Source organism: Aedes albopictus, chromosome 2 (genome assembly GCF_035046485.1).
Source record: "Aedes albopictus strain Foshan chromosome 2, AalbF5, whole genome shotgun sequence".
NCBI classification, from domain to species: Eukaryota; Metazoa; Arthropoda; class Insecta; order Diptera; family Culicidae; genus Aedes; species Aedes albopictus.
In genome coordinates, this window is record NC_085137.1 from 450,924,689 (window position 1) to 450,951,308 (window position 26,620).

The window sequence follows — 26,620 nt, forward strand, 5'->3', positions numbered from 1 at the left end:
GGCCAAATTGCCGTTCGAGGAGGTCACCGAATTCAAGCCATTTTTGGTGGAGCCTCAGGAAGCAATCATTCAAGAACTTCCTGAAGAGGTCAAGGTCACCGAGGTGATAACTGAAGAAGGCAAACCTAAGAAACAGGTTACCAAGAAACGTATCATCAAGAAGAAGGCCGGAAAGAAGGAACAGGTAACCGAGATCGTCACTGTCCAAGAAGACGATGGGTTATCTCGAACAACTGTCACCGTCACTGAGTCCGAGTTGCCGTTCGAAGAGGTCACCGAATTCAAGCCATTTTTGGTGGAGCCTCAGGAAGCAATCATTCAAGAACTTCCTGAAGAGGTCAAGGTCACTGAGGTGATTACTAAAGAAGGCAAACCTAAGAAACAAGTTACCAAGAAACGTGTCATCAAGAAGAAGGCCGGAAAGAAGGAACAGGTCACCGAGATCGTCACTGTCCAAGAAGACGATCAACTGCCTCAAACAACTGTCACCGTCACTGAGTCCGAGCTGCCATTCGAAGAGGTCACCGAATTCAAACCATCACTTGTGGAAACTCAGGAAGCCATCATTCAAGAACTTCCTGAAGAGGTCAAGGTCACCGAGGTGATAACTGAAGAAGGCAAACCTAAGAAGCAAGTCACCAAGAAGCGTGTCATCAAGCAGAAGGCCGGAAAGAAGGAACAGGTCACCGAGATCGTCACTGTCCAAGAAGACGATGAGTTACCTCAAACAACTGTCACCGTCACTGAGTCCGAGCTGCCATTCGAAGAGGTCACCGAATTCAAACTATCACTTGTGGAACCTCAGGAAGCCATCATTCAAGAACTTCCTGAAGAGGTCAAGGTCACCGAGGTGATTACTGAAGAAGGCAAACCTAAGAAACAGGTTACCAAAAAACGTGTCATCAAGAAGAAGGCCGGAAAGAAGGAACAGGTCACCGAAATCGTTACTGTCCAAGAAGACGATCAATTGCCTCAAACAACTGTCACCGTCACTGAGTCCGAGCTGCCATTCGAAGAGGTCACCGAATTCAAACCATCACTTGTGGAAACTCAGGAAGCCATCATTCAAGAACTTCCTGAAGAGGTCAAGGTCACCGAGGTGATAACTGAAGAAGGCAAACCTAAGAAGCAAGTCACCAAGAAGCGTGTCATCAAGCAGAAGGCCGGAAAGAAGGAACAGGTCACCGAGATCGTCACTGTCCAAGAAGACGATGAGTTGCCTCAAACAACTGTCACAGTCACTGAGTCCGAGCTGCCATTCGGAGAGGTCACCGAAATCAAACCATCTCGAGTAGAACCGCAGGAAGCCATCATTCAAGAACTTCCTGAAGAGGTCAAGGTCACCGAGGTGATAACTGAAGAAGGCAAACCTAAGAAACAGGTTAGCAAGAAACGTATAATCAAGAAGAAGGCCGGAAAGAAGGAACAGGTCACCGAGATCGTCACTGTCCAAGAAGACGATGAGTTACCTCAAACAACTGTCACCGTCACTGAGTCCGAGCTGCCATTCGAAGAGGTCACCGAATTCAAACTATCACTTGTGGAACCTCATGAAGCCATCATTCAAGAACTTCCTGAAGAGGTCAAGGTCACCGAGGTGATTACTGAAGAAGGCAAACCTAAGAAACGGGTTACCAAGAAACGTGTCATCAAGAAAAAGGCCGGAAAGAAGGAACAGGTCACCGAGATCATCACTGTCCAAGAAGACGATGAGTTACCTCAAACAACTGTCACCGTCACTGAGTCCGAGTTGCCGTTCGAAGAGGTCACCGAATTCAAGCCATCTTTAGTGGAGCCTCAGGAAGCCATCATTCAAGAACTTCCTGAAGAGGTCAAGGTCACCGAGGTGATTACTGAAGAAGGCAAACCTAAGAAGCAAGTCACCAAGAAGCGTGTTATCAAGAAGAAGGCCGGAAAGAAGGAACAGGTCACCGAGATCATCACTGTTCAAGAAGACGATCAATTGCCTCAAACAACTGTCACCGTCACTGAGTCCGAGTTGCCATTCGAAGAGGTCACCGAATTCAAGCCATCTTTAGTGGAGCCTCAGGAAGCCATCATTCAAGAACTTCCTGAAGAGGTCAAGGTCACCGAGGTGATTACTGAAGAAGGCAAACCTAAGAAGCAAGTCACCAGGAAGCGTGTCATCAAGAAGAAGGCCGGAAAGAAGGAACAGGTCACCGAGATCATCACTGTTCAAGAAGACGATCAATTGCCTCAAACAACTGTCACCGTCACTGAGTCCGAGTTGCCATTCGAAGAGGTCACCGAATTCAAGCCATCTTTAGTGGAGCCTCAGGAAGCCATCATTCAAGAACTTCCTGAAGAGGTCAAGGTCACCGAGGTGATTACTGAAGAAGGCAAACCTAAGAAGCAAGTCACCAAGAAGCGTGTCATCAAGAAGAAGGCCGGAAAGAAGGAACAGGTCACCGAGATCATCACTGTTCAAGAAGACGATCAATTGCCTCAAACAACTGTCACCGTCACTGAGTCCGAGTTGCCATTCGAAGAGGTCACCGAATTCAAGCCATCTTTAGTGGAGCCTCAGGAAGCCATCATTCAAGAACTTCCTGAAGAGGTCAAGGTCACCGAGGTGATTACTGAAGAAGGCAAACCTAAGAAGCAAGTCACCAAGAAGCGTGTAATCAAGAAGAAGGCCGGAAAGAAGGAACAGGTCACCGAGATCGTCACTATCCAAGAAGACGATGAGTTACCTCAAACAACTGTAACCGTCACTGAGTCCGAGTTGCCATTCGAAGAGGTCACCGAGCTCAAACCATCTCGAGTTGAACCTCAGGAAACCATCATTCAAGAACTTCCTGAAGAGGTCAAGGTCACCGAGGTAATAACTGAAGAAGGCAAACCTAAGAAGCAAGTCACCAAGAAGCGTGTCATCAAGAAAAGGGCCGGAAAGAAGGAACAGGTCACCGAGATCGTCACTGTCCAAGAAGACGATGAGTTACCTCAAACAACTGTCACCGTCACTGAGTCCGAGTTGCCATTCGAAGAGATCACCGAGCTCAAACCATCTCGAGTTGAACCTCAGGAAACCATCATTCAAGAACTTCCTGAAGAGGTCAAGGTCACCGAGGTAATAACTGAAGAAGGCAAACCTAAGAAGCAAGTCACCAAGAAGCGTGTCATCAAGAAGAAGGCCGGAAAGAAGGAACAGGTCACCGAGATCGTCACTGTCCAAGAAGACGATGAGTTACCTCAAACAACTGTCACCGTCACTGAGTCCGAGTTGCCATTCGAAGAGATCACCGAGCTCAAACCATCTCGAGTTGAACCTCAGGAAACCATCATTCAAGAACTTCCTGAAGAGGTCAAGGTCACCGAGGTAATAACTGAAGAAGGCAAACCTAAGAAGCAAGTCACCAGGAAGCGTGTCATCAAGAAGAAGGCCGGAAAGAAGGAACAGGTCACCGAGATCATCACTGTTCAAGAAGACGATCAATTGCCTCAAACAACTGTCACCGTCACTGAGTCCGAGTTGCCATTCGAAGAGGTCACCGAATTCAAGCCATCTTTAGTGGAGCCTCAGGAAGCCATCATTCAAGAACTTCCTGAAGAGGTCAAGGTCACCGAGGTGATAACTGAAGAAGGCAAACCTAAGAAGCAAGTCACCAAGAAGCGTGTCATCAAGAAGAAGGCCGGAAAGAAGGAACAGGTCACCGAGATCATCACTGTTCAAGAAGACGATCAATTGCCTCAAACAACTGTCACCGTCACTGAGTCCGAGTTGCCATTCGAAGAGGTCACCGAATTCAAGCCATCTTTAGTGGAGCCTCAGGAAGCCATCATTCAAGAACTTCCTGAAGAGGTCAAGGTCACCGAGGTGATTACTGAAGAAGGCAAACCTAAGAAGCAAGTCACCAAGAAGCGTGTAATCAAGAAGAAGGCCGGAAAGAAGGAACAGGTCACCGAGATCGTCACTATCCAAGAAGACGATGAGTTACCTCAAACAACTGTAACCGTCACTGAGTCCGAGTTGCCATTCGAAGAGGTCACCGAGCTCAAACCATCTCGAGTTGAACCTCAGGAAACCATCATTCAAGAACTTCCTGAAGAGGTCAAGGTCACCGAGGTAATAACTAAAGAAGGCAAACCTAAGAAGCAAGTCACCAAGAAGCGTGTCATCAAGAAAAGGGCCGGAAAGAAGGAACAGGTCACCGAGATCGTCACTGTCCAAGAAGACGATGAGTTACCTCAAACAACTGTCACCGTCACTGAGTCCGAGTTGCCATTCGAAGAGATCACCGAGCTCAAACCATCTCGAGTTGAACCTCAGGAAACCATCATTCAAGAACTTCCTGAAGAGGTCAAGGTCACCGAGGTAATAACTGAAGAAGGCAAACCTAAGAAGCAAGTCACCAAGAAGCGTGTCATCAAGAAGAAGGCCGGAAAGAAGGAACAGGTCACCGAGATCGTCACTGTCCAAGAAGACGATCAGTTACCTCAAACAACTGTCACCGTCACTGAATCCGAGTTGCCATTCGAAGAGGTCACCGAATTCAAACCATCTCGAGTTGAACCTCAGGAAGCCATCATTCAAGAACTTCCTGAAGAGGTCAAGGTCACCGAGGTGATTACTGAAGAAGGCAAACCTAAGAAACAGGTTACCAAGAAGCGTGTCATAAAGAAAAAGGCTGGAAAAAAGGAACAGGTCACCGAGATCGTCACTGTCCAAGAAGACGATCAGTTGCCTCAAACAACTGTCACCGTCACTGAGTCCGAGTTGCCATTCGAAGAGGTCACCGAATTCAAACCATCTCGAGTAGAACCTCAGGAAGCCATCGTTCAAGAACTTCCTGAAGAGGTCAAGGTCACCGAGATGAAAACTGAAGAAGGCAAACCTAAGAAGCAAGTCACCAAGAAGCGTGTCATCAAGAAGAAGGCCGGAAAGAAGGAACAGGTCACCGAGATCGTCACTGTCCAAGAAGACGATCAGTTACCTCAAACAACTGTCACCGTTACTGAATCCGAGTTGCCATTCGAAGAGGTCACCGATTTCAAACTATCTCGAGTTGAACCTCAGGAAGCCATCATTCAAGAACTTCCTGAAGAGGTCAAGGTCACCGAGGTGGTAACTAAAGAAGGCAAACCTAAGAAGCAAGTCACAAAGAAGCGTGTCATCAAGAAGAAGGCCGGAAAGAAGGAACAGGTCACCGAGATCGTCACTGTCCAAGAAGACGATCAGTTACCTCAAACAACTGTCACCGTCACTGAGTCCGAGTTGCCATTCGAAGAGGTCACCGAGCTCAAACCATCTCGAGTTGAACCTCAGAAAACCATCATTCAAGAACTTCCTGAAGAGGTCAAGGTCACTGAGGTAATAACTGAAGAAGGCAAACCTAAGAAGCAAGTCACCAAGAAGCGTGTCATCAAGAAAAGGGCCGGAAAGAAGGAACAGGTCACCGAGATCGTCACTGTCCAAGAAGACGATCAGTTGCCTCAAACAACTGTCACCGTTACTGAATCCGAGTTGCCATACGAAGAGGTCATCGAGCTCAAACCATCTCGAGTTGAACCTCAGGAAGCCATCATTCAAGAACTTCCTGAAGAGGTCAAGGTCACCGAGTTGATTACTGAAGAAGGCAAACCTAAGAAGCAAGTTACCAAGAAGCGTGTCATCAAGAAGAAGGCTGGAAAGAAGGAACAGGTCACCGAGATCGTCACTGTCCAAGAAGACGATCAGTTGCCTCAAACAACTGTCACCGTTACTGAATCCGAGTTGCCATACGAAGAGGTCACCGAATTCAAACCATCTCGAGTAGAACCTCAGGAAGCCATCATTCAAGAACTTCCTGAAGAAGTCAAGGTCACCGAGGTGATTACTGAAGAAGGCAAACCTAAGAAACAGGTTACCAAGAAGCGTGTCATAAAGAAAAAGGCTGGAAAAAAGGAACAGGTCACCGAGATCGTCACTGTCCAAGAAGACGATGAGTTGCCTCAAACAACGGTCACCGTCACTGAGTCCGAGTTGCCATTCGAAGAGGTCACCGATTTCAAACCATCTCGAGTAGAACCTCAGGAAGCCATCATTCAAGAACTTCCTGAAGAAGTCAAGGTCACCGAGGTGATTACAGAAGAAGGCAAACCTAAGAAACAGGTTACCAAGAAGCGTGTAATAAAGAAGAAGGCCGGAAAGAAGGAACAGGTCACCGAGATCGTCACTGTCCAAGAAGACGATCAGTTGCCTCAAACAACTGTCACCGTCACTGAGTTCGAGTTGCCATTCGAAGAGGTCATCGAGCTCAAACCATCTCGAGTTGAACCTCAGGAAGCCATCATTCAAGAACTTCCTGAAGAGGTCAAGGTCACCGAGGTGGTAACTAAAGAAGGCAAACCTAAGAAGCAAGTTACCAAGAAGCGTGTTATCAAGAAGAAGGCTGGAAAGAAGGAACAGGTCACCGAGATCGTCACTGTCCAAGAAGACGATCAGTTGCCTCAAACAACTGTCACCGTTACTGAATCCGAGTTGCCATACGAAGAGGTCACCGAATTCAAACCATCTCGAGTAGAACCTCAGGAAGCCATCATTCAAGAACTTCCTGAAGAAGTCAAGGTCACCGAGGTGATTACTGAAGAAGGCAAACCTAAGAAACAGGTTACCAAGAAGCGTGTCATAAAGAAAAAGGCTGGAAAAAAGGAACAGGTCACCGAGATCGTCACTGTCCAAGAAGACGATCAGTTGCCTCAAACAACGGTCACCGTCACTGAGTCCGAGTTGCCATTCGAAGAGGTCACCGATTTCAAACCATCTCGAGTTGAACCTCAGGAAGCCATCATTCAAGAACTTCCTGAAGAGATCAAGGTCACCGAGGTGATTAATGAAGAAGGCAAACCTAAGAAGCAAGTTACCAAGAAGCGTGTTATCAAGAAGAAGGCTGGAAAGAAGGAACAGGTCACCGAGATCGTCACTGTCCAAGAAGACGATCAGTTGCCTCAAACAACTGTCACCGTTACTGAATCCGAGTTGCCATACGAAGAGGTCACCGAATTCAAACCATCTCGAGTAGAATCGCAGGAAGCCATCATTCAAGAACTTCCTGAAGAGGTCAAGATCACCGAGGTGATTACTGAAGAAGGCAAACCTAAGAAGCAAGTCACCAAGAAGCGTGTCATCAAGAAGAAGGCCGGAAAGAAGGAACAGGTCACCGAGATCGTCACTGTCCAAGAAGACGATCAGTTGCCTCAAACAACTGTCACCGTTACTGAATCCGAGTTGCCATACGAAGAGGTCACCGAATTCAAACCATCTCGAGTAGAACCTCAGGAAGCCATCATTCAAGAACTTCCTGAAGAAGTCAAGGTCACCGAGGTGATTACTGAAGAAGGCAAACCTAAGAAACAGGTTACCAAGAAGCGTGTCATAAAGAAAAAGGCTGGAAAAAAGGAACAGGTCACCGAGATCGTCACTGTCCAAGAAGACGATCAGTTGCCTCAAACAACGGTCACCGTTACTGAATCCGAGTTGCCATTCGAAGAGGTCACCGAATTCAAACTATCTCGAGTAGAACCTCAGGAAGCCATCATTCAAGAACTACCTGAAGAGGTCAAGATCACCGAGGTGATTACTGAAGAAGGCAAACCTAAGAAGCAAGTCACCAAGAAGCGTGTCATCAAGAAGAAGGCCGGAAAGAAGGAACAGGTCACCGAGATCGTCACTGTCCAAGAAGACGATCAGTTGCCTCAAACAACTGTCACCTTTACTGAATCCGAGTTGCCATTCGAAGAGGTCACCGAATTCAAACTATCTCGAGTAGAACCTCAGGAAGCCATCATTCAAGAACTTCCTGAAAAAGTCAAGGTCACCGAGGTGATTACTGAAGAAGGCAAACCTAAGAAGCAAGTTACCAAGAAGCGTGTTATCAAGAAGATTGCTGGAAAGAAGGAACAGGTCACCGAGATCGTCACTGTCAAAGAAGATGATCAGTTGCCTCAAACAACGGTCACCGTCACTGAGTCCGAGTTGCCATTCGAAGAGGTCACCGATTTCAAACCATCTCGAGTTGAACCTCAGGAAGCCATCATTCAAGAACTTCCTGAAGAGGTCAAGATCACCGAGGTGATTACTGAAGAAGGCAAACCTAAGAAGCAAGTCACCATGAAGCGTGTCATCAAGAAGAAGGCCGGAAAGAAGGAACAGGTCACCGAGATCGTCACTGTCCAAGAAGACGATGAGTTACCTCAAACAACTGTCACCGTCACTGAGTCCGAGTTGCCATACGAAGAGGTCACCGAATTCAAACCATCTCGAGTTGAACCGCAGGAAGCCATCATTCAAGAACTTCCTGAAGAAGTCAAGGTCACCGAGGTGATTACTGAAGAAGGCAAACCTAAGAAGCAAGTCACCAAGAAACGTATCATCAAGAAGAAGGCCGGAAAAAAGGAACAGGTCACCGAGATCGTCACTGTCCAAGAAGACGATCAGTTGCCTCAAACAACGGTCACCGTTACTGAGTCCGAGTTGCCATTCGAAGAGGTCACCGAATTCAAACCATCTCGAGTAGAACCGCAGGAAGCCATCATTCAAGAACTTCCTGAAGAAGTCAAGGTCACCGAGGTGATTACTGAAGAAGGCAAACCTAAGAAACAGGTTACCAAGAAGCGTGTCATAAAGAAAAAGGCTGGAAAAAAGGAACAGGTCACCGAGATCGTCACTGTCCAAGAAGATGATCAGTTACCTCAAACAACTGTCACCGTCACTGAGTCCGAGTTGCCATTCGAAGAGGTCACCGAATTCAAACCATCTCGAGTAGAACCGCAGGAAGCCATCATTCAAGAACTTCCTGAAGAAGTCAAGGTCACCGAGGTGATTACTGAAGAAGGCAAACCTAAGAAGCAAGTCACCAAGAAGCGTGTCATCAAGAAGATGGCTGGAAAGAAGGAACAGGTCACCGAGATCGTCACTGTCCAAGAAGATGATCAGTTGCCTCAAACAACTGTCACCGATACTGAATCCGAGTTGCCATACGATGAGGTCACCGAATTCAAACCATCTCGAGTAGAACCGCAGGAAGCCATCATTCAAGAACTTCCTGAAGAGGTCAAGATCACCGAGGTGATTACTGAAGAAGGCAAACCTAAGAAGCAAGTCACCATGAAGCGTGTCATCAAGAAGAAGGCCGGAAAGAAGGAACAGGTCACCGAGATCGTCACTGTCCAAGAAGACGATGAGTTACCTCAAACAACTGTCACCGTCACTGAGTCCGAGTTGCCATACGAAGAGGTCACCGAATTCAAACCATCTCGAGTTGAACCGCAGGAAGCCATCATTCAAGAACTTCCTGAAGAGGTCAAGGTCACCGAGGTGATTACTGAAGAAGGCAAACCTAAGAAGCAAGTCACCAAGAAACGTATCATCAAGAAGAAGGCCGGAAAAAAGGAACAGGTCACCGAGATCGTCACTGTCCAAGAAGACGATCAGTTGCCTCAAACAACGGTCACCGTTACTGAGTCCGAGTTGCCATTCGAAGAGGTCACCGAATTCAAACCATCTCGAGTAGAACCGCAGGAAGCCATCATTCAAGAACTTCCTGAAGAAGTCAAGGTCACCGAGGTGATTACTGAAGAAGGCAAACCTAAGAAACAGGTTACCAAGAAGCGTGTCATAAAGAAAAAGGCTGGAAAAAAGGAACAGGTCACCGAGATCGTCACTGTCCAAGAAGATGATCAGTTACCTCAAACAACTGTCACCGTCACTGAGTCCGAGTTGCCATTCGAAGAGGTCACCGAATTCAAACCATCTCGAGTAGAACCGCAGGAAGCCATCATTCAAGAACTTCCTGAAGAAGTCAAGGTCACCGAGGTGATTACTGAAGAAGGCAAACCTAAGAAGCAAGTCACCAAGAAGCGTGTCATCAAGAAGATGGCTGGAAAGAAGGAACAGGTCACCGAGATCGTCACTGTCCAAGAAGATGATCAGTTGCCTCAAACAACTGTCACCGATACTGAATCCGAGTTGCCATACGATGAGGTCACCGAATTCAAACCATCTCGAGTAGAACCGCAGGAAGCCATCATTCAAGAACTTCCTGAAGAGGTCAAGGTCACCGAGGTGATTACTGAAGAAGGCAAACCTAAGAAGCAAGTCACCAAGAAGCGTGTCATCAAGAAGAAGACCGGAAAGAAGGAACAGGTCACCGAGATCGTCACTGTCCAAGAAGACGATCAGTTGCCTCAAACAACGGTCACCGTCACTGAATACGAGATTCCATTCGAAGAGGTCACCGAATTGAAACCATTACTAGTGGAACCTCAAGAAGCCATCATTCAAGAACTTCCTGAAGAGATCAAGGTCACTGAGGTGATAACTGAAGAAGGCAAACCTAAGAAGCAAGTCACCAAGAAGCGTGTCATCAAGAAGAAGGCCGGAAAGAAGGAACAGGTCACCGAGATCGTCACTGTCCAAGAAGACGATCAGTTGCCTCAAACAACTGTCACCGTTACTGAATCCGAGTTGCCATTCGAAGAGGTCACCGAATTCAAACCATCTCGAGTAGAACCTCAGGAAGCCATCATTCAAGAACTTCCTGAAGAAGTCAAGATCACCGAGGTGATTACTGAAGAAGGCAAACCTAAGAAGCAAGTCACCAAGAAGCGTGTCATCAAGAAGAAGGCCGGAAAGAAGGAACAGGTCACCGAGATCGTCACTGTCCAAGAAGACGATCAGTTGCCTCAAACAACGGTCACCGTCACTGAATACGAGATTCCATTCGAAGAGGTCACCGAATTCAAACCATTACTAGTGGAACCTCAAGAAGCAATCATTCAAGAACTTCCTGAAGAGGTCAAGGTCACCGAGGTGATAACTGAAGAAGGCAAAACTAAGAAGCAAGTCACCAAGAAGCGTGTCATCAAGAAGAAGGCCGGAAAGAAGACTGAGATTGGAACTGTTGAAGAAGACGATCAACTGCCCCTGGACACTGAACTAAACTTTGAGCAAGGTTTGGGGGTGGGCGAAGATTCTCATTACAAAACACGTACACATACACACAAACAAACACAAATAACACCTGAAGAAATCCATGGTAAGATGCTCACGTTTTCATCATCAAACATTTCTCGTAAACCTCACAACACAACTACAGTTCCTTGTCACTCTTTTATAGATGCTGAGACACAAGAACACACAAGTCCTATTTTCGTCACTACATTTGAAACATGCACAGACGAAAAACAAACATTCATCAAATCCACGAACAAGAAACTCATAAAATCACAAGGTATGATTGTGGAGGAAATTCTGAGCGACGAAGACGTTACTCCGATTCCTCCATCTCTGCCCGGAGTTCACATCGAAGAAATTGACGAACAGTTCGTCACCGAAGGTATGGTTTATTATATATATATATTCAATGCATTGCCCGATTTTCTGTTTCGAAAAATTGTATTTGACTTGAAATTTTGTAAGTTTTATTCATATCATTAAATATTTTCATTGTTTATACAGACTCTTCAACACCGTACAGCATACAAACAGAACCCGAAGATACAGCCACGATCAGCCAAGAGCCAGTATCCAAACATAAACTGCCAAAGAAAAAACAAATACACACACTCATACAAGAACAGATTGAGGATCTTCCTTCGGAAGAAATTTTACCAAGTGAAACAGTCGAACAAGAAACTGCAGATGTTTCAGCTGTTAGGTCCAAGCGTAGGGTAGTTAAGAAGAAAAGGGTTGATACAAGGGTAGAAGGTGAAGAAACTGTAATCACAGAGGAGGAATCGGTTGAGCCTTTCCAGATCGAAACGATCACAGAAGCTAAAGGAATTGAAAGTCTAATTCCGATGGTACTTCAAGAGCCAGTAGTGGAAAATCTACCGGAAGATGTACAGGTCATCGAACGAATAACGAAAGACGGCGAACGAAAGCAATCAGTTATCAAAAAGCGTACTATAAAGAAGAAATCTGCTGGAAAAGAAGAGTTAATTGAAGTTGTTACAGTACAGGAAGATGACAAGGCACCTGAAACTACTATAACCATTACAGAAGAAGAAGTACCCGAAGAACCGAGTGCAGCAGCAGAAGAGAAGCCAAAACCAAAGCGAAAGAAGGTCAAGAAGCTTAAACCAATGGATGATACAGATGAGATCATCGAGAGGCTCTTAAACTTGGAAGTGAAAAAGACGGAATTGGAACAATACGAGAAAGTAGATGTGGAGTTCAAGAAAAAGCCAGTAATAGAAGAAATCGTTACAGTAGAAGAACAACCAGAAGCGGAAGAGATGATCCAAACAACAGAAGGCGAAATAATTAAACAAATTATCAAAAAGAAGATTATCAAGAAAAGGGTAGGTCCCAAAGTAGAGGTAACTGAAATTGTCACAACGCAACAAGATGGCAAGCAACCTGAAATAACTGAAACAGTAACTGAAGAAGCCGTTGAACCTTTCGAAACAGAACAAGTTCTCGAAGAATCGCCATGCCTGGAGGAAATTCCAGTTCCAGAAACCGGGGAGGTTATAACCAAAGTTGTTAAAAAGAAGGTTTCAAAGAAAATTAAAAAAGTTATGCCACAACCAACGGAGATGTCCGAGGAGGAAGTTGATGAACTGCTGATTATACCTGCTCAACCAGAACAAATAATGATAGAAGAACTTCCAGAAAAAATTGATGTTATTGAGACTGTAACAATTGATGGTAAACCAAAGAAACACATTACAAAAACAAAGGTAATCAAGAAGAGAACTGGAGACAAGGTCGAGGAAGTTCAGGTAGTTACAGTCCAAGAGGATGACAATCCAGCAGAAACTACAATAACGCTATCAGAGGAAGCAATTCCGGTTGAGCCGACTGAACTTGATGCACAGCCAGCAGAGAAACCCAAGCCAAAGAAGAAAAAGCTGAAAACGATTAAGAAAATTGGCGATGATACTGATGACATTATTGAAAAGCTTCTTAATCTAGAGGTGAAAAAGACCGAATTGGAAATGTACGAAAAGATAGACGTTGAGCCCAGACGAAAATCAAAACAGGTCGAAGAGTTTATATTTGAACCGGTTCAGGCCGAGCAAGCTATTATTGAAGAACTTCCAGCGCAACAAATAATGAAAGAAGTCACTACTGTTGTTCAGAAACCTAAAAAGGTTGTTACCAAGAAACAAATTATCAAACGAAAGGTTGGAGATAAGGAAGAAGTAACGGAGCTTGTAACTGTGCAAGAAGATGACAAAACTCCAGTAACTGTAGAAACCGTGACAGAAACCGTACTCCCATACGAAGGAGAGCAAGCACCTCAAGAAATAGCTACAATTGAAGATGTGCCACAAATGAAGAAAATCAAAACAAAAATAGTCAAAACTAAAATCAAACATGATGAAGAAGAAACGCAGGACACGCGTCAGGACGAAATTATGCCCGTTACAGCACAACCTAAACAACAGATGGAAATGGTGATTGAAGAAATGCCCGAAACAACGGAAATTATTGAAACTATTACTGAGGAAGGTAAGCCACAGAAGCAAACAAAGAAAACGAAAGTTATCAAAAAGAAGGTTGGGGACACTGTGGAAGAGGTGTTGATCACTACTGTACAAGAGGATAACAAGCCTGCCGATACAACAATAACCGTTGTTGAGGAAGTACTCGAGCCCACAGCCACCGAAGAAGGTACTCTGCTACAAGAGAAACCTGAAATGAAGAAAAAGAAAGTCAAGACAGTCAAAAAGACGACGGAAGATATGGATGACATCATTGACAGACTACTGAATTTGGAAGTTAAGAAAACAGAACTTGAAAAATATGAACGGATCGATGTGGAGTTCAAACCTCGAACGAGACGAATCGAAGAAACATCCGTTGAAGAGTTTCCCGAAACTGTTTCGATGCATCTATCTGAAGACGGCTCTGAATCGAAGCAAGTGACTAAACGAAAATTGATTAAGAAAAAAATTGGAAAGACCGAACAGACAACCGAGGTCGTAACTATACAAACGGACAATTTGGAACCGACCACTACAGTCACTGTTACTGAAGAAGAGCTTCCTTATGAACAACCTGAAGAGTTTATTGTCGAACAAATACCAGCAGAAACCGCCGTTGTGGAAGAACTTCCGGAAGAAATTAAAGTAACAGAAGTTCTTACTGTAGCTGGAAAACCGAAAAAGCAAATAACCAAGAAGCGGACTATAAAGAAACGAACTGCCGGGAAAGAAGAGCTAGTAGAAGTTGTCACCGTACAAGAAGATGACAAAGAGCCGGAGACTACAGTTACCATAACGGAAACGGAACCTGAAGTAGAAGATTCAGTTCCTCTCGAACCGTTATCTATTGAGCAGATACCACAAGACATCAAACCTGCAGAGAAGCCGAAGCCCAAAAAGAAAAAGGTGAAAACAATAAAAACTCTAGAATCAGCTGATGATATCATTGAAAAGCTCCTAAACTTGGAAGTTAAGAAGACAGAACTCGAGAAGTATGAACGAGTCGATGTTGAGTTTAAGAAAAAGCCAAAACTGACCACCGAAATTTCTCTCGAGCAACCAACAGCAAGTATCGCAGAAGTTACGGAAATCGAACAAGCACAAGCTAAGGTGAAAACGATCAGAAAACCAAAGGACAAAAAAATTCAGGTTATCGAGGAAACTTCCGAGTTGGTACCCTCAAAACCTGTTGTTGAAGAACCTGAAGAGTTGGAAGAGAAAGATATCGAATATGCCGAGCCTTTGATACCTACTGTTGTTGAGGAGATAACCGAGGAGAAAACATCCCCCGATGGTATAAAACAGGTCACAATAAGGAAAAAGATTGTGAAGAAAAAGGTTTCCAAGGGCAAGGAAGAATCATATGTTGAAAAACCTGAAGACTACGATGAAGCACTTCCTTCGGCTATTGCGGAACAAGAAGATATTCTGCCTACTGAAGATCAAACAGGAGAAGTCCCCAAGGAGTATGTCTTCATAAAGCCCGAGCAACAAGAGGCAATTATCGAAGAATACACCATCGAAACACATTCTTACGAAGAGAAATCTTTGAAACAATTACAGCAACTGCAAAAAGAACAACTACAACAATTGGAGGAAGCTGGAGTGAAAAAAGTTGTTAAGAAAGTCAAAAAGAAGACAAAGAAACCAGGTCAACCAGAAGAAGATGAAACACTAGAAAGACTTCTGAACTTGGAAGTGGAGAAAACACAACTAGAAGAATACGAAAAAGTAGAGCTGGAAACCAAACCAAAGCCAGAGAAGATCAAACCCAAACTAGAACCAATGAAAATAGAGCGCAAAGAACAGAAGGCAACAAAACTGAAAATAACTGAAGCTGAAGAGCAGCCCCAAATGATTAAACTGAGGAAAGTAAAAGTACCTGGGAAAAAGGAAATCGAGGAGGTGACAGTACCAAAGGTACTTCTAAAGAGTAGGATAATAATGATAGAGTTTCCTCCTGTTGTTCAGTTTCCTGAAATTAGCACACTGCTTACTATAAAGGGCATTGGTGAGCTGACAAGAGCTGACGAAGAGGAAGAAAAAATAAAATTAAAGAAAATAAGAAAGATAAAAACTACGAAACGTGACAAGTTGGAGTTAGAAAAGGTCGACCTACCTGAATATGAAGACGAAGCACCAGAGGAAGAGTCAACACCTGAAGAGAAGGAAAAATATCAGAGAAAACCGAAAGATAAAACCGAAGAGGAACCAGAGGTGAAAATATTGAAGCTGGGCAAAGGCAAATTGAAAAAAGATGAACCAGTTGAAGAAACAGTTACGCTCAAGAAAACTCCAAAGAAACCCAAGGAAGAAGTTGAAGAAGATGCTATAACAGTCAAGAAACCGAAGCAGAAACCTGAACCCGTGGAAGATGATAAACAGTTTAAGCATGTGCAAAAACCGACCTTCAGCCCAACAGACATACCGGATGTGGAGGTGGAAGTTGAAGAGTATCGACAACCATCGCCAGTTCCATATGAACCAGAAGACAAAATACCAAAGAAAATGAAACGCCCAAAAAAGCCGAAAGAACCAAAGGAAGATGAAGAACAACAAAGACAATTGGTAATGGGCAAAGGCAAGGAGCCGGAAGGAACACCAGAAGAAGATGTTAAATTCAGAATACCGACCGGAAAGAAACCCGAAGAAGAAGGAGACCAAATCAAATTGAAACCAATTCCAAAGCCGACAACAGATACTGAAAAAATCGAAAAAGAAGCCGATAGAGATCTTGGACTACCTGTACCTGCGCAAAAACCAGAGCAACCTGAAGAAGAAAGCATTACCTTCTTGATGAAGAAGAAAAAGGTATTGAAGAAAAAACCATCGAAGGAAAAACCGGACGAAGAACCTACCGAAGAAGCTACTGTTGAAAAACCTTCCAATCAGACTGCAGAAATTGAGCAAGATGTAGAAGAAACATTTAGTCTCACACAACCTACCAAAGAGCCTGTTATTGAGTGGGAAACTTCTTCAGAAATATCAAAAGAACCTCAATCACAGGCAGTTGTTGAACAGCTTCCTGACCAAGTTGAAATGAAAGAAATAATAACTGCTGAAGGCGAACAACAAAAACAAATTATCATAAAGAAAGTGATCAAAAAGAAACGACCGGACAAAGAAGAAGTTATTGAAGTCGTTACCGTTCAGACTGGCGACAAGGCTCCCGAAACAACAGTTACAGTTAGCGAAACCTCCCCAGAAGATTCGACCCTCAAGACACCCAAAGATTCGAAAACTCGCGTAAAGAAGGTCAAAGTTTCAAGTAAGAAAGACGACCTCGACGAAATCGTTCAAAGACTACTGGACCAAGAAATAACCAAAACAGAACTAGAGCAGTATGAAAAATTCGACTTTGAAATTGCGAAGAAACCTAAACAAGAAGAACAACAACAGGTTGAAATCGTTAAAAAATCGACTGTCAAAAAGATAATACAAAAAGATATAAAGCAACACGAAACCCCCTCATTACAAGAAACACCAACAGATATATCAGATACCCTAGAACTCACGCCAATCGAGGCACAAACACCTGACACACTACACACAACTATTGTCGAAGAAAAACCGAGAATCAGTAAGTATACAGATATACGATGACACATCTTAAAGTGTTTCATTTAGATACGATACATTCTTCAAACATAACCAGAGTTATCAATATGTATTAGTTTTAAATTTGCATGTTCCAAGAGACGATTCCGAAACCTAATCGATTTATTTCAATCACAGGTGCTGATACTGTCGAACTAAAGGAAGATGTGTTTGAAACGACGGACTTCGTAGCGGAACGCCCTGCCACAGAGGAGGTATCACCCGTTGAAATCCAGGATGTCACTGTTAAACCCGTGGTCCGCAGGAAGCCCCTATTGGAAGCTGCACCCAGAGAAGAGGCCTTCGAGCAACTTGATGAGGAAGTTTCTGAGGTTTATATTGCTTCTCGTGAAGAAGTGCAGATTGCTGCCACCGATATTTCATCGGAAGCCATTCAGAAGCCTATGGTTAGCAAAGCTTTCTTGGAAGCCGCACCGAAGGAGGAAGCCTTCGAACTCTCTGTCGAGGAAGTAAGTGATGTTCCAATTGCTCCTCGCGATGTGGTGCAGATTTCTGCTACCGACATTCCATCGGCAGCCGTTGAAAAGCCCTTGGTTAGCAAAGCATTCCTGGAAGCAGCACCAAAGGAAGAAGCTTTTGAACAGCTTGTCGAGGAAGTTTCTGAGGTTTCTATTGCTTCTCGCGAAGAAGTACAGATTGCTGCAACTGATATTCCATCGGCAGCCATTGAAAAGCCCTTGGTAAGCAAAGCTTTCTTGGAAGCTGCACCAAAGGAGGAAGCTTTCGAGCAACTTACCGAGGAAGTATCAGATGTCCCAATCACTCCTCGCGATGTGGTACAGATTTCTGCTACCGATATTCCATCGGCAGCCGTTGAGAAGCCCTTGATTAGCAAAGCTTTCCTAGAAGCTGCACCAAAGGAAGAAGCTTTCGAGCAACCTTTGGAAGAAACTGCCATTGCCCCTGAGCTTCCTATGGACAAACTTGAGATTCAAGCAGTAGAAGTGCCAGATCTCATCACTGAGAAACCAGCAATTCGCAGAAAACCATTACTAGAAGCTGCACCAAAGGAAGAACTGTTGGAGCAAGTAGTAGAGGAGACTTCCGATGCAGCAGCACTTCAAATGGAACAAGTTCAGCTATCTGCTACCGATATTCCTCATGCCGCAACTGAAAAGCCAACGGTGCGAGCGAAACCAACACTGGAAGCTGCTGCCAAACAAGAATTGCTGGAACAAGAAACCGAGGAAACTGACAACGTACCATCACTATCCTTAGATGAAGTGCTTCCTCAGGCAGTTGATGTAGCAGATCAAGCTACTGAAAAGCCTTACATTCATGGAAAGCCAATGCTTGAAGCTGCACCCATCGAAGAACAGCTGGATCTCAGCATTGAAGAAGCAGATACAGTCACATCGCTTTCAATGGATGAAGTTCAGGTGGCTCCTTCTGATATACCCGATTTGGCCACAGAAAAACCACAAATTCGGGACAAACCAACGTTGGCTGCTGCTCCAGTAGAATCTCTGTTCGAACAGAAAACGGAAGAAACTGAATTGGCTGCACCACTCACATTGGATGAGTTTAAGGTGGCTCCAACAGAGGAGTCACTTGCTGCCCCAGCAGAGCAAGCCCAGGTTACTCCACAAGCTGAAGTGCAAGTTGCTCCAGAACCAACAAAGAAGGTGAAGAAGATCACCAAGGTTAAGAAAACTAAGAAATCAATTGATGAGGACGAAGAATTGCAACGTCTGCTGAACCTAGAAATCGAGAAAACGGAACTCGAGGTCTATGAAAAGGTTGAACTGGACGCCAAGGAGAAGATCAAACCGGAAAAGGGTGAGCTAGTCAAACTAGAACCTATCAAAATAGAACGGAAAGAACAAAAACCAACCAAACTTGAAATCACAGACACACCCGAACCACAAACAATCAAATTGCGTAAGACCGTAATACCAGAGAAGAAAGAGATCGAAGAGGTCACTGTTCCGAAAGTTTTACTGAAGAGTCGAGTCGTACAGGTCGAATATCCACCGGAGGCACAAAAGCCGCAGATCGTTCAACTAGACACCAAGCAAGGCGTTGGCGAGCTCTCTAGGATCGAAGAGGAAGAGGACGAACGTAAGGTAAAGAAAATCAAAAAGGTCAAGGTAATAAAGAAAGAAAAGCCCGAGCTAGAAAAGCTGGACATTGAAAAGTACGAGAAGGAACCAACAGTGCAGGAAGAAAAGGAAGAAGAGAAACCTAAATACCAACGACAGGTTAAGGAGAAACCGGTTGAAGAAACAGAAGATAGAACTCTTGTTCTGGGTAAAGGTAAGCTTAAGAAAGAGGAAGACGAAATCGAAGAAGTCAAACTAAAGAAAACGCCAACAAGACCAAAGGAAGAGGTAGAAACTGAGGCGGTAGTAAAGAAGAAGAAGGAGGAAAAACCAACTGAAGATGAAACTGTCAAGAAACAAAAACATGTCGAAAAGCCTACCTTTATTCCCACTGACATTCCAGACGAAGAAACGGAACTGGAACCATATGAAAAACCTGTCCCAGAACCTAAAGAGAAACCGGTGAAAGAACCCAAGAAACCAAAGATACCTAAGGAACCAAAGGTTCCAGAAGTTCCTGAAGAACCGGAACACAAAATTGTGCCCGGAAAAGGAAAGCTCCCGGAACCAGAACCAGAACCAGAGGTAAAATTCCGCATTCCTGTTGGCAAGAAACCGGAAGAAGAACCGGAAGAAATCAAACTCAAGCCTTTCAAGAAACCATCGCCAGAAAAAGAGCCAACCGAAAGAGATGCTGACCGTGATATGGCTCTTCCTAAACCGAAGGAATATCCAGATGAACCAGAGGCTGACATTACGATCAAGAAGAAGAAAAAGAAGGTTCCAAAGGAACCGGAAGCTCCCGCCGTTGTTGAAGAAGTTCCAGAACCTGTCCCGGTATTGGAAGAACCTCCTAAACCGGTTGATGTACCAAAAGAAGAACCCAAAATTGAGGAACCCGCCCCAATGGAAGAGGTTAAACAACCCAAAGAACTTCCGATTGAACAACCGAGTGAAATGATCACTCCAAAGGTAGCGGAAGAAACCACCGAAGATATTATGGCCCCAGTTATTGTCACCGAAAAACCCACAGAAGTTGAAACAGAGCCGCTTCAAAAGCCTGAAGTCACCCAACCGGAAGTGCGAGAAGTTAAGGAAGAGAAGAAAAAGATTATCAAGAAGATCAAGAAAACGAAGGCCAAACCGGAAGACGACGAAGAGCTCCAACGGCTTTTGAATCTGGAAGTGGAAAAGACTCCACTAGAACAGTACGAGAAGGTTGAACTGGAACCGAAGGAAAAGGAAAAATCAATCCCGGAGATAAAACCAGTTGAAGTGTTGGAGCCTAAGGAAGAAATAGTCGAACCAGAGCCAAAGCCGGAACCAGTTGTTCAGAAGGCGAAAATAATCGATCAAGAACCGATTCCCGAGCACGTAGCTGCAGAAACAGTTACAGAAAAACCCATCGTCGAAGAAGCCGTTCCAAGTGAAGTCAAAGTTGAGTTGGCAAGCGTGGAGGAGGAAAAGCCGGTTGAAATTATGCAGGATATCCCTGCGCCAGTCGTCGAAGAACAGCCGATTGAACCCGAACAACCAGTCAAGAAACCGAAAGAGAAGAAGGTAGTGAAAACGGTTGTAAAGAAACCCAAAAAGGCATCCATTGAGGACGATGAACAACTACAAAAGCTACTTAACTTGGAAATTGAAAAAACGGAACTGGAGAAATATGAAAAGGTTGATATTGAAATAGCCAAAAAACCGAAGAAGGTTGAAGAAGTGGTTATTGAGCGGAAACCTGAGGAGCCTCAAGTGGAAGATGTCCCTGAAGAGGTGGTCTTCAAGCCAAAACCGAAAGAAAGAGTGATCAAACCGGTTGAGGAAGAAGTTGAAGTAGACTTCCAGCTGAAGAGGAAGCCACGTTTGCCGGAGCAACCACAAGAAGTTGAGGAGAGCATCACGCTGAAACCAACTCCCCAGAAACCCAAAGAATCGGTTAGTGTGGAACGAATTATCAAAATTGAGGTGGAGCGTTCAGAACCGGTCACTATAGAGGAAGCTGATGAAATAACAATCCAAAGAGAGGAAGAAATCGAAACCGTTGAACCTCTGGTCGAAGAGCCTGCCGAAGAATTTATCACTCCAGAAGAGGTTGTGCCAATTCAACCAATTCAAGAAGAAATCTCCGAAGCACAACCATTGATCGAAGATGCCGTGCTTGAGTTGCCTTCAGAAGAAACTCCAGAAGTTGTTGAGTCTGTTCCAATCCAACCGATTGTGGAAGAGCCAACTCCGGTTGTTCCCTTACGTAAGGTGTCACTGAAACCTGTACCTAAACCAGTCGTGGAAGAAGAGAAACCCAAGGAAAAGCCGAAGAAAAAGACCGTTGTGGTCAAGAAGAAGAAGGCAAGCTTGGATGACGACGCCGAGCTTCAGCGTCTGTTGAATCTCGAAGTCGAAAAAACGGAACTGGAACGGTACGAAAAGGTTGACGTTGATATGAAAAAACGAGAGAAGATGAAGATAACCGAGCAACCGCAGCCTCAACGTGCTGTGGAGTCCACCATTGAAGAGGAACAAACCATCCAACTCAAGCCCAGAAAGAAGAGTGTAAAACCTTCGGTGGAAACAATTGAAGAAACAGAAGTTGCGTTTAAACTGAAGCCTAAGAAGAAACCGGAAGAACAGGTGGAAGATGCTACAGTAACTCTAAGAAAACAAAAGCCACAGGTTGTTGAGGAGACGGCTATTGAAGAAGTCATCAGGCTTCGACCAGTGGTTCAGAAACCTGAAGAAGTCGAAGAAGTTGAAGAGAGCATCAAATTGCAAGCCAAGCCGCAGCCTTATGTTACTGATGAAGCTGAAGCATCACTGAAGATAGTAAAGGAAGCATCACCTGAGGAAAAACCGAAGAAGAAGGTTGTCAAGAAGAAGAAGGAGGATGATGTTGATGAAATTACCAAGAAGCTGTTGGAAATGGATGTACCAAAGACTGAACTGGAGAAATATGAAAAAATCGATGTTGACTTCACGAAGAAACCCAAAGAAGTGGTTGAAAAAGAAATACCAGCTCCAGCTGAAGAAGTTGTTGAGCACGTTGTCATACGTAAACAACGACCACGACCCAAGCCAGCATTCCGTAGAGAAGTTCTTGATGAGGAGGAAGTAAGAATCAAGAAAATTAAAAAGGTTCGTCAGCCTAGACCTGTCTTCAAAGATATTGAACCGCACACAGTAACATTCCAGCCAAAGCGTGTCAAACATATTGAAGACATTGAACAGGAGTTCAAGATTCAGCTAGATTCATATGCTCGTGAGGAAATATCAATGACAGGAAGAGTTAAACTTCCCGCTCCATACAGCTACGGAGAAGAAACTGGCGAAGCGCACATCACCATTATCAAAGAAATAAATGAAGATGATGAAGTTGTGTACGAAGTTATCTACGATGACAGTGAAGTTGACGTCGAAGAGGATGACTACGACCGCTACGAGGAAGAAGACACCGAAAGTGTGGTCCTAGAGCTACGCAAACGCCGCCAAAAGCTTGAAAGTCTAATCGTGCACCAGGAGGAAGAGATTTCGATCGACCTGACCCGCCGCAAATCGCAAGTCACACACGAAGAAGAATCATTCACACTGAAACAACAAAAGAAGTCATTGGCAACATACTCTGAAGGTTTTTATCAAATTCCAGTTAATTTGGGCTGACGTTCTTTTACCAGTAACAGATTTTACAAAGTTTTTGATTTTGAAAATTAACACATTCTATCTCTTTATTACTTTTATACTTTTTATCAACAAACATGCCGCAACATTTTCAGCAAAGCAAAACAAAACTTGATTACACTTTCCAATGTTCGAAACTGCTATGCTCCAACACTATCTATACCACTGCTGCCGATACTGATGCTCTCAATAACCTAAACCAGATGGGCTTCGAAGCCCTGTCTCTCTTACTTTCTCTATACCTAAATCTTTGAATCTGACCTAAGAATTTCAGCTTTCTGAACTGGTGCTGTAAATATAGGCAGATCTAATATTTTATAGCTAAAATACTTTTAAGCAAATAATCAGAGGGACTCATCGAATTCTCCAACCTTCCACTAAAGGACTATCCTTCCGACCCTCCTGATCTTTTTGCGCTTACCTGTAAATATCTAAAACTCTCTTTCTATTCTATCTGAACTCTCCAAGTTACTAATGATCTTCTATAGTCATTTTTTTCACACCTTCTCTTAACAACCACTCTTTACTTTGTCTTTATCGCTGACCTTCACTTTCTTTCTCTTGAATTTGGACTGCGTTTGAACTACTTTTAATGCACCTTTGCTCTCTTCTATTCTATTGCACCGAGTATAACTACTTTCCACAGCTTTCCAGGTTGAACTAGAAACCAAGTTTTACTTTGTACACGATTTTATTATTCTGTGTGTAAGAAACGTTCTAATATATATTTTTTCCCTGTTGCTGAATTTCCACCATCCATTTGCACAGAAACTGCGTCGTTGAAGATCATTCGAGAAGGTGAATATAGAGACCCAAATGCTGAAAAGGAGTTTAACTTAATAAATAAGAATCTGCAATTTCAGAGGAAGCCAATGAGATGTACTGTATCCAGCCGGTCGAAGCGGAAAACGAAGAAGCGATCCATTTGGTAGAAGGCGAAAAAGTTTACGTGATAGGTAATTCCAACATTTAGGTAGCAGAACGGAGCCCGATTACATTTTAACACTTTCCCCCTATTGTAGATCGCAGTAATCCCGAGTGGTGGTTCGTCAAGCGGTCCTGGAGCGAGGAGCGTGGATTCGCACGACGGGATCTCCTGATGGACGCTGTAACATACCCACAATACGTGCAGAAGACTCTCAACGAAAAGATCGACAAATTGCCGGTATTTGAGAAACCCGCTCCTAGCGAGAAACCACAGGCACCGAAGATCATCGAAAAGCTACAACCGATTACCACTCAGGATGGTTACACGGTGCAGTTTGAGTGCAAGGTCGAAGGCTACCCACGGCCACAAATTACCTGGTTCCGACAGACGGCGGTTATTAAGCCTTCGCAAGATTTCCAGATCTACTACGATGACGATAACGTGGCTACGCTGATCATCCGCGAGGTGTTCCCCGAAGATGCTGGTACTTTTACCTGCGTTGCCAAGAATATTGCCGGTTTTGCAGCAAGTACTACAGAGCTAAGCGTGGATTCGTTCACATCTGATCATGGATCTGAAGTGGCCACCCTATCGCGCAAGAGCATGTCCCGCGAGTCGTCTCTTGCTGACATTTTGGAAGGTATTCCACCGACTTTCTCTCGGAAGCCAAAGGCACAATACGTGGATGCTGGATCAGATGTGCTGCTGGAATGCCGACTTGTGGCCATACCAGAACCGGATATTCACTGGTTCTACAACGGTACTGAAATCACCTCGAAGGGCAATGTCGAAGTTGTCGTTGAATCCGATATGCACATGTACTGTACCGTTGTTCAAATACGAAACATCGACAAAACGCAGGAAGGCTCCTACCAGGTCGTAGCTCGTAACCGCGAAGGTGAATCGGCTCTGGATATTACTGTCAAGGTTAAAACTGGAGTCCAAGAGCCTCCACAGATTCTCGAGCCGCTCAAGAGCATGAGTATTCGCCAAGGAGAAACCGTCATGCTTTCGACTCAAATCGTAGGTAACCCAACCCCTGAAGTCCAATGGTTCAAAAATGGAGAAATTCTCAAAACACCGACTCAAGTCGACAAGAATATGTACACGGTGACTCTTCTCTCACCTACCCACGACAACGCTGGTGAGTACACAGTGAAGGCTAAGAACGCTGCTGGTACTGTAGAAACGACCGCTTTCTTGACGGTGGATGAGTCGAACGTTGGAAATCCGCAAGCTCCGCTTTTCCTTGAAAGATTCGAAGAACAAAGCGTTCCTCAAGGCGGTACCATCAAGCTACCAGCTAAGGTATCCGGTAACCCAGTTCCAGAAATTTTATGGCTACGCAACAACAACACACTGCTATCATCGAAGAAGGTGAAGCAAGCCTACGATGGACAAAACATCGAACTTACAATTTCCAATGCAGACTCGGAACAAGATACTGGAAACTACAAGTGCATTGCTTCTAACACAGTAGGAAAGGCATCTCATGGTGCACGAGTTACCGTTGAAGTGGATAGAGTCACATTCGTCAAAAAGCTGAAGAAGACTGTCACAGTCGAGGAAAGTAAACCCGTTACCCTGGAATGTGAAACATCGCATACTGTTTCCACCAAATGGTTCCACAATGGTAAGGAAATGAGCGGAATGGATCACCGTGTGATCGTTCAGGAGGGCAAGGTGCACAAACTGGTAATCAAGAATCCCACCATCAAGGATACCGGAATGTACCAGTGCACCGTTAAGGATCAGATTACCGAGTGCAGCCTAACGGTTCTTGAAGCCAAGCCCGAGTTCATTCGCAAGATGGAGGATGTTGAAACCAAGGAGAAGCAGAATGCAGTGCTGGAGGTGGAAATCACTTCGGAAACGGCCGATGTTGTCTGGTACAAGGAAGGCAAGAAAATCGTCGAAGAGAAGGGCAAGTTTGAGTTCTCAAAGAAGGGCAAGACACGATCACTTTTGGTACGCAGCACATCGGTGCACGACGAAGGCGAGTATACTTGCGCCTTGGCAGATCAAGAGTGTTCAGCTGAAGTGGTGGTAATTGAGCTTCCTCCAGAAATCATCACCCCACTCAAGGACGTCACTGTAGCCCGAGGAGAGAACGCCGTATTCGAAATTGAACTGACCAAGGGCGATGCATTAGTGCGGTGGTACAGAGATGATACGGAGCTGTCGTTTAACGGACATTACCAACTGACGATTGATGGTAAACGTCAAACGCTCAAGATCACCAAGACCGTCGATGAGGACACTGGAGTTTACAGATGCGTCGTCGGAGATCAGTTATCCACTGCGAAACTGACGGTTGAACGTCCATTGGTTGACTTTGTTAAGCGTTTGCCTGATGTAACTATTTCCACCAAGGAAACTGATGCCGTATTCATTGTTGAACTCTCCGAATCGGCTGAGGTTACATGGTACAAGAACAACAAGAAAATTAAGGCCTCTAGCAAATACGAGCTTGTTGTAGAGAAAAACGTTCGCAAATTGATTGTAAAGAATGTAACGGAAGACGATGAAGACGAATACACCTGTACCATTGCAAATGTGAAGACATCGTCAAAATTGAAGGTCGAAGTGATCAAGGTGGCCCCAACAATCGTTGACGATGAACGAACATACACAATCCGCAAGGAAGATGATGTTACCTTCAATGTCAAGTTCATCGCCACGCCTAAACCTGATGCTGAATGGTACGTTAATGAGAAGCTAGTGATCCCATCACCACGCTTCGTCCCAAAGATTAGCGAGGAAACTGCCAGTTTGACGATCAAGAAGGTAGTGGAATCGGATGCAGGAGATTACACCGTGCGGTTAGTGAACGAATGCGGTGATGCCAGTGCGTCGTTCACCCTTGTAGTTAAAAGTAAGTATAACGATTTAACCACTGCGTGGCCATTAACTGATAAACGAATTCATCCCT

The 26,620-nt window shown here is 44.5% G+C and overlaps 1 protein-coding gene across 1 annotated transcript in view; it reads left to right on the forward strand.

The window, feature by feature from the left end:
- Positions 1-4: 4 nt before the first annotated feature.
- Positions 5-26,620, forward strand: part of LOC115265361 (titin) — a gene marked incomplete at its 5' end in the record, with an annotated part of 31,011 nt that continues 4,395 nt past the window's right edge. The window contains 7 exons of the mRNA XM_062854856.1: positions 5-11,036; positions 11,118-11,336; positions 11,459-17,014; positions 17,170-22,710; positions 23,529-23,558; positions 23,624-23,716; positions 23,783-26,563. Coding sequence (XP_062710840.1) covers positions 5-11,036; positions 11,118-11,336; positions 11,459-17,014; positions 17,170-22,710; positions 23,529-23,558; positions 23,624-23,716; positions 23,783-26,563 — 25,252 coding nt within the window. The remainder of the gene's footprint in view (positions 11,037-11,117; positions 11,337-11,458; positions 17,015-17,169; positions 22,711-23,528; positions 23,559-23,623; positions 23,717-23,782; positions 26,564-26,620) is intronic.